The sequence below is a fragment of the Cherax quadricarinatus genome, unplaced genomic scaffold (genome assembly GCF_038502225.1).
Source record: "Cherax quadricarinatus isolate ZL_2023a unplaced genomic scaffold, ASM3850222v1 Contig1437, whole genome shotgun sequence".
NCBI lineage: Eukaryota > Metazoa > Arthropoda > Malacostraca > Decapoda > Parastacidae > Cherax > Cherax quadricarinatus.
In genome coordinates this window covers 65,931-73,881 of record NW_027196463.1, presented here as the reverse complement: position 1 = coordinate 73,881, position 7,951 = coordinate 65,931, and the positions used below count along the sequence as shown (strand labels likewise).

Genomic DNA, 7,951 nt, shown 5'->3' with positions numbered 1-7,951 from the left:
GGGCCCACAAGGGGAGGAAAAAAATTACGGTAGAGAGGAGGGGTTAAGTAAAGGACCAAACACCCAATGCAAAAGAAAACCCAAAAAGACTAAGAGACATACAAGGGAAGCTGTGTATAAGGAACGATTCAACTAGACAGCGACTGTGAAAGTTAGAAATATGGTAGACAGTTCTAGCAGAAGACCAGTCAATAGGATGACTGTGATCTTTGACATGAAAGAAAAGAGAATTGTTGGTGTGGAAAATACTGTATACTTTCAGCAAATACAGTGAATTTTGTATGTAAATTGATGGAATATATTGTAGTTAATAAAAATTAATTTTTAAATAAAAAAAGAAACCAGCAACGGTGCGAGCGTCGCTTGGGAGAGAGGCCATTGTTGTGTTTTGAACTGGGCAAGAGAAACGTAAGGAAAAATTGGAAGAATTTTCGTTGCCCTAGTGGTTAAATCGTGTTTAAAACCTCTCAAATAGGAGCAGGAATTGTTGGATTTGCAGTCCTGCAGAATGAGAGAATTAGGCGACTGGACAGGACTCCGTAATTAGATGGCAGGATTAAATTAACCCAGGTGATGTCTATTTATGTTGAAATTCTGGCCAGTATTTTCTATATATTTTTGGCAGGGGTTTGTGTATGACACTAAGTATTCTCCAGACAAATTGGTGAGTGTTATTATTATAAATTCTCCTTCAGTGTATATGTAGTCATTTATTGAATTTAACATACAGTCCACATATTCATATTAATGTTTTACCATAATTCCTGGGGATGTATACTTCATTTGAAATTAATGTAGGTCCAGAGTAACTTGTGGAGTTATGGGGAGTAGGTATCGAAGGGGGACTTTTTTTGCAACCTAGGATGTCCTAAAATTCCTACATGTCTCTGTAATCTTGATAAAGAATAATTATCTTTGTTGCTTTTATTAAATTACTGGAATGTATCTAATAAGATTCATCCAGGTAGTTTTAATTTTCCATAGTTGGTGTCAACAAGCCTAACCTTACTTTTGTTCCCCCTGAGTCTGTCAGAAAGAGGAAGGCCGTTTTCTTAGACCATTCATACATTTTCAAAACTCGTATTTGATACGTAGTAGGTTGTTGTAATGGAGTAATGAAATCTTACATTTTTCTGCCGAAGCAGCTAGTTTATTGTTCAGTTTATCCATCCTGAGGACGGTAGAGCAAGATACACAAAAGGCTTAAGAACTAGACCCCAAAAGAGTTTACAGGAGCACATCTGCAGTTGTAACTACAGTTCACATATCTGTTGCAACAAATTCAGGAAATTTGTTTAATATATTTAATACCTTATTTTCATTAAAGAAATATATATTGACATATTACATAAGTTATTATTCTATCTCTCAATTCATTCCTAAATAAGTGGACAAAGCACAAGATAGCGATCATAAGGTTGGCCACATACTTTGCATTTGGTTTGATCATGTGTGTGTCTGCCAAAGTTCCACAGGTACAGGTAAACAAGTTTAAGCTCAGCTTCAATATCAGTCAATCTATTCACATCGCAATTTTCCCTATGAACACATTTATCTACGTACATGTTATTATAGTGGGTTATAGAACTACTCAGACATGTAACTACATTCCTATTACATTCACTTCCATTATTTACTCTTTTCTAATATTATTCTTAATTCTAGATACATTGAGGTTATATTCTACATTTTCCATCAGATTACTTTTCTTGGCTAACGAATCACTTTTATAATTAAAGAGTAATCCAGTGTGTGATGGGATCCATAACAATTGTACATTAATTCCATTTTCGAAGCTTTGTGAGTATCTAAATCTGGCTTCTCCAAAAATTATGTTGCTAGTCATTATGTGAATCAAGAGCTTTTAATAAGGACATAGAATCAATATTTTATTTTATTAATAATAAGAAGCATTTTAAATATAAGACAATTAATTATTTTTATTTGTTATTATTATTATTATCACACCGGCCGATTCCCACCAAGGCAGGGTGGCCCGAAAAAGAAAAACTTTCACCATCATTCACTCCATCACTGTCTTGCCAGAAGGGTGCTTTACACTACAGTTTTTAAACTGCAACATTAACACCCCTCCTTCAGAGTGCAGGCACTGTACTTCCCATCTCCAGGACTCAAGTCCGGCCTGCCGGTTTCCCTGAATCCCTTCATAAATGTTACTTTGCTCACACTCCAACAGCACGTCAAGTATTAAAAACCATTTGTCTCCATTCACTCCTATCAAACACGCTCACGCATGCCTGCTGGAAGTCCAAGCCCCTCGCACACAAAACCTCCTTTACCCCCTCCCTCCAACCCTTCCTAGGCCGACCCCTACCCCGCCTTCCTTCCACTACAGACTGATACACTCTTGAAGTCATTCTGTTTCGCTCCATTCTCTCTACATGTCCGAACCACCTCAACAACCCTTCCTCAGCCCTCTGGACAACAGTTTTGGTAATCCCGCACCTCCTCCTAACTTCCAAACTACGAATTCTCTGCATTATATTCACACCACACATTGCCCTCAGACATGACATCTCCACTGCCTCCAGCCTTCTCCTCGCTGCAACATTCATCACCCACGCTTCACACCCATATAAGAGCGTTGGTAAAACTATACTCTCATACATTCCCCTCTTTGCCTCCAAGGACAAAGTTCTTTGTCTCCACAGACTCCTAAGTGCACCACTCACTCTTTTTCCCTCATCAATTCTATGATTCACCTCATCTTTCATAGACCCATCCGCTGACACGTCCACTCCCAAATATCTGAATACGTTCACCTCCTCCATACTCTCTCCCTCCAATCTGATATTCAATCTTTCATCACCTAATCTTTTTGTTATCCTCATAACCTTACTCTTTCCTGTATTCACCTTTAATTTTCTTCTTTTGCACACCCTACCAAATTCATCCACCAATCTCTGCAACTTCTCTTCAGAATCTCCCAAGAGCACAGTGTCATCAGCAAAGAGCAGCTGTGACAACTCCCACTTTGTGTGTGATTCTTTATCTTTTAACTCCACGCCTCTTGCCAAGACCCTCGCATTTACTTCTCTTACAACCCCATCTATAAATATATTAAACAACCACGGTGACATCACACATCCTTGTCTAAGGCCTACTTTTACTGGGAAAAAATTTCCCTCTTTCCTACATACTCTAACTTGAGCCTCACTATCCTCGTAAAAACTCTTCACTGCTTTCAGTAACCTACCTCCTACACCATACACTTGCAACATCTGCCACATTGCCCCCCTATCCACCCTGTCATACGCCTTTTCCAAATCCATAAATGCCACAAAGACCTCTTTAGCCTTATCTAAATACTGTTCACTTATATGTTTCATTTGTTATGAAACCTTATTTACATTATTAACTGAAAGGCACTGATTCGTTGTACAAAAAATGTTGATAATACACAGGCGATGCAAACCTTGTCTCAATTCATCTATTTAGCTCTATTATCAATTTATTTCACATTGTTCTCATAGGAATAAAAAAATAATAGCAGAAATATTTTCTTTGACTTAAATCTTATTTTCTTAAATGAAAATATAGGTTATTTGGGAGCTAAAAGTGTTGGAATTATTCATAGCTTGAGAGAGGATTTGGACACTGCGGCGTAATGAGTTGGGTCTCGGTAATAACCTGGGGTTTGCTGGAGTGAGTTAGTTCTCAGTAATAAGTCGGGGTTTGCTGTAGTGAGTTAGGTCTCAGTAATAACCCAGGATTTGCTGTAGTGAGTTAGGTCTCAGTAATAACCCGGTGTTTGCTGTAGTGAGTTAGTTCTTAGTAATAACTCGGGGTTTGCTGTAGTGAGTTAGGTCTCGGTGATAACCGAGGGTTTGCTGCAGTGAATTATGTCTCAGTAATAACCCGGGGTTTGCTGTAGTGAGTTAGGTCTCAGTAATAATCCAGGGGTTTGCTGTAGTGAGTTAGGTCTCAGTGATAACCCAAGGTTAGGTGTAGTGAGTTAGGTCTCGGTAATAACCCGGGGTTTGCAGTAGTGAGTTAGGTCTCAGTAATTACCATGTTTTTGCTGTAGTGAGTTAGGTCTCAGTATAATAACCCAGTGTTTGCTATAGTGAGTTAGGCCTCAGCAATAATCCTGGGTTTGCTCTAGTGAGGTAGGTGTCAGCAATAACCCGGGGTTTGCTGCAGTGGGTTAGGTGCCTGTAATAACCCAGGGTTTACTGTAGTGAGTTAGGTGTCAGTAATAACCCTGGGTTTACTGTAGTGAGTTAGGTCTCAGTAATAACCCTGGGTTTGCTGTAGTGATTTAGGTCTCAGTAATAACCCGGGGTTTGCTGTAGTGAGTTATGTGTCAGTAATAACCCGGGGTTTGCTGTAGTGAGTTAGGTGTCAGTAATAAACCAGGGTTAACTGTAGTGAGTTAGGTGTCAGTAATAACCCTGGGTTTGCTGTAGTGAGTTAGGTGTCGGTAATAACCCTGGGTTTGCTGCAGTGAGTTAGGTGTCAGTTATAACATTGGGTTTGCTGTAGTGAGTTAGGTCTTAGTAATAACCCGGGGTTTGCTGTAGTGACTTAGGTCTCAGTAATGACCTGGGGGTTGCTGTAGCTAGTTAGGTCTCAACAATAACCTTGGGTTTGCTGTAGTGAGTTAGGTCTCATTATTAACCCGGGGTTTGCTGTAGTGAGTTAGGTCTCAGTAATAACCTGGGGTTTGCTGTAGTGAGGTAGGTCTCAGAAATAACCCGGGGTTTGCTTTAGTGAGGTTAGGTGTCAGCAATAACCCTGGGTTTGCTGTAGTTAGTTAGGTCTAAGTAATAACCCTGGGTTTGCTGTAGTTAGTTATGTCTCAGTAATAACCCTGGGTTTGCTGTAGTGAGCTAGGTGTCAGTAATATCCCGGGGTTTGCTCTAGTGAGTTAGGTGTCAGTAATAACCCAGGGTTCACTGTAGTGAGTTATGTGTCAGTAATAACCGTGGGTTTGCTGTAGTGAGTTTAGTCTCAGTAATAACCCTGGGTTTGCTGTAGTGAGTTAGGTGTCGGTAATAACCCAGGGGATGGTGGGGTGAGTTAGGTGTCAGTAATAACCCGGGGTTTGCTTTAGTGAGGTGAGTCAAGTGTCAGTAATAACCCAGGGTTTGCTGTAGTGAGTTAGGTGTCAGTAATAACCCAGGGTTTACTGTAGTGAGATAGGTGACAGTAATAACCCTGGGTTTGCTCTAGTGAGTTAGGTCTCAGAAATAACCCTGGATTTGCTGTAGTGAGTTAGGTGTCGGTAATAACCCTTTGTTTGCTGTAGTGAGTTAGGTCTCAGTAATAACTCGGTGTTTGCTGTAGTGAGTTAGGTCTCAGTAATAACCCGGGGTTTGCTGTAGTGAGTTATGTGTCAGTAATAACCCGGGGTTTGCTGTAGTGAGTTAGGTGTCAGTAATAACCCTGGGTTTGCTGTAGTGGGTTAGGTCTCAGTAATAACCCTGGATTTGCTGTAGTGAGTTACGTGTCAGTAATAACCCTGGGTTTGCTGTAGTGAGTTAGGTGTCAGTAATAACATTGGGTTTGCTGTAGTGAGTTAGGTCTCAGTAATAACCCGGGGTTTGCTGTAGTGAGTTAGGTCTCAGTAATAACCTGGGGTTTGCTGTAGCGAGTTAGGTCTCAACAATAACCTTGGGTTTGCTGTAGTGAGTTAGGTCTCAGTAATAACCCGGGGTTTTCTGTAGTGAGTTAGGTCTCAGTAATAACCCTGGGTTTACTGTAGTAAGTTAGGTCTCAGTAATAACCCGGGGTTTGCTGTAGTGAGTTAGGTGTCAGTACTAACCCAGGGGGTTTGCTATAGCGAGTTAGGTGTCAGTCATAACCCTGAGTTTGTTGTAGTAAGTTAGGTCTCAGTAGTAACCCGGGGTTTATTGTAGTGAGTTAGGTCTCAGTAATAACCCGGGGTTTGCTGTAGTGAGTTAGGTGTCAGTAATAACCCAGGAGGTTTGCTGTAGCGAGTTAGGTGTCAGTCATAACCCTGAGTTTGTTGTAGTAAGTTAGATCTCAGTAGTAACCCGGGGTTTGCTGTAGTGAGTTAGGTCTCAGTAATAACCCGGGGTTTGCTCTAGTGAGTTAGGTGTCAGTAATAACCCAGGGGGTTTGCTGTAGCGAGTTAGGTGTCAGTTATAACTATGGGTTTGCTGTAGTGAGTTAGGTCTCAGTAATAACCCTGGGTTCGTTGTAGTAAGTTAGGTCTCAGTAGTAACCCGGGGTTTGCTGTAGTGAGTTAGGTCTTAGTAATAACCCTGGTTTTGCTGTAGCGAGTTAGGTGTCAGTTATAACCCGGGGTTTGCTGTAGTGAGTTAAGTCTCAGTAATAACCCTGGGTTTGCAGTAGTGAGTTAGGTGTCAGTATTAAGCCGGGGTTTACTGTACTGAGTTAGGTCTCAGTAATAACCTCGGGTATGGTGTAGTGAGTTAGGATTCAGTACGCTGGTCTGATCTTCATCTCTGTCCTCTTGAGAGAGTAGTGATAACCACGGAAAGGTTGCCAGTTGACACCATCAGCATAAGAGTCATGGGCACCATTATGGTACTTACCATTCAGGTTGGATGAATGGCATTTTCCATACCACCACGCACCAAGATACCTGAAATAAAAATATTGAAATTTAAATATTTATAATAAATTAATAATAAAAACATGTATGAAAAAAAAGACAGTGAAATTCGTTGATTAATTAAGATAATAGGTTGCAATGGAAGGCATGAAAATTTAAGTTTCTTAAGAAATTCATAAACTTTCTTACAGAATTATGAAGAGTTTTAAATATAATATAAATTATTAAAGAACATTGAGAAATATTAAAAGCTCATATTTTAGAGATAAAGATAAAGATAAAAACATGATTTCTTTGTAATGTTTACAATGTGTAATTATAACTTTGATTTGTTAAGTACTAAGAAACTTACTACTATCCCTGACGGTGAGCCTTAAGTGCTTGTCTGATATTTTTCTTTTATGCTTTCTTCCTTCATATTTTCATTTGTAACTTAACAACGTCACATCAGACCGTATTCAACTTTTCAATTCTAATTTACTGTACCTGTGGAAGGGTTCATCCAGCTACTGACACTGTGATCAAAATTATATAGTACATTCATGAAATTTCATTTGCATGCGATAATTGAATAATGACTCTTCTGATTGGCTTCAAACATTCAGAAAAGAGTTAATTGGGATTGCTGCTGGAATGAGTTGGTACCAATTTGACGACACTTTTATACAGTGTGGATTTTATCCCGTTGAATAACGTAAAATGTAATTAAGTATATCTCGTACGAATGGCATAAGTATTTAATAGCTTCTGGATTTTAAGACACTACTTAGTAAGATTTTTATCATGTAGATTAAAAAAAAAATTCAACATAATAAAATAATTGAAAGTATTAGTAACTGACACAATCTGTGATAATCGGAGAACGTCTTTCTGAGCGGCTTCAACATTGAAGCATTGATGTGTTTAGTTGAATGTAAGATTTGTGTTATGTTATTGAGCTGCAGTGATATCAAATAACCTATTTTATGAATCGTAGAATTAATACAGATTCTTTAACTAAACAAGGCATCTTTTGACTGATATCCAAAAAAATATGCTGATGGATTTGATAAGAAAGATGATGCCTCTTAAGTCTGAATATGTGCAAATCTAAAATTTTACTGACATTGTTAAAAACTTCAGAACTGTTGGATTCAGAACAATTACTACGAAATGTCTTTTCTGATATTCTTCAAACATTGACTGAAAATGGGCTTTATTGAAAGAAATGGAATTCACCTTGGGTTCTCTAAATTTTCTATGTAAAATTGTTAAATAATTGTTTTTCCATGTAATAAATAACAGATGTTCCTTCCTATCGGTTTCAAACCTAAGGCTTAATGTATATTAATTAGAAATATTTTAATTAATTAATGCTGTGTAAGTGCTCATTGAGCATTTTTTTTG

General features: G+C 38.7%; 1 protein-coding gene across 1 annotated transcript in view; it reads right to left on the bottom strand.

The window, feature by feature from the left end:
• Positions 1-4,773: 4,773 nt before the first annotated feature.
• LOC128693802 (techylectin-5A) overlaps positions 4,774-7,951 on the bottom strand; it is a 40,302-nt gene continuing 37,124 nt past the window's right edge. Inside the window, exon 3 of the mRNA XM_053783694.2 lies at positions 4,774-6,595. Coding sequence (XP_053639669.2) covers positions 6,430-6,595 — 166 coding nt within the window. The 3' untranslated portion in view covers positions 4,774-6,429. The remainder of the gene's footprint in view (positions 6,596-7,951) is intronic.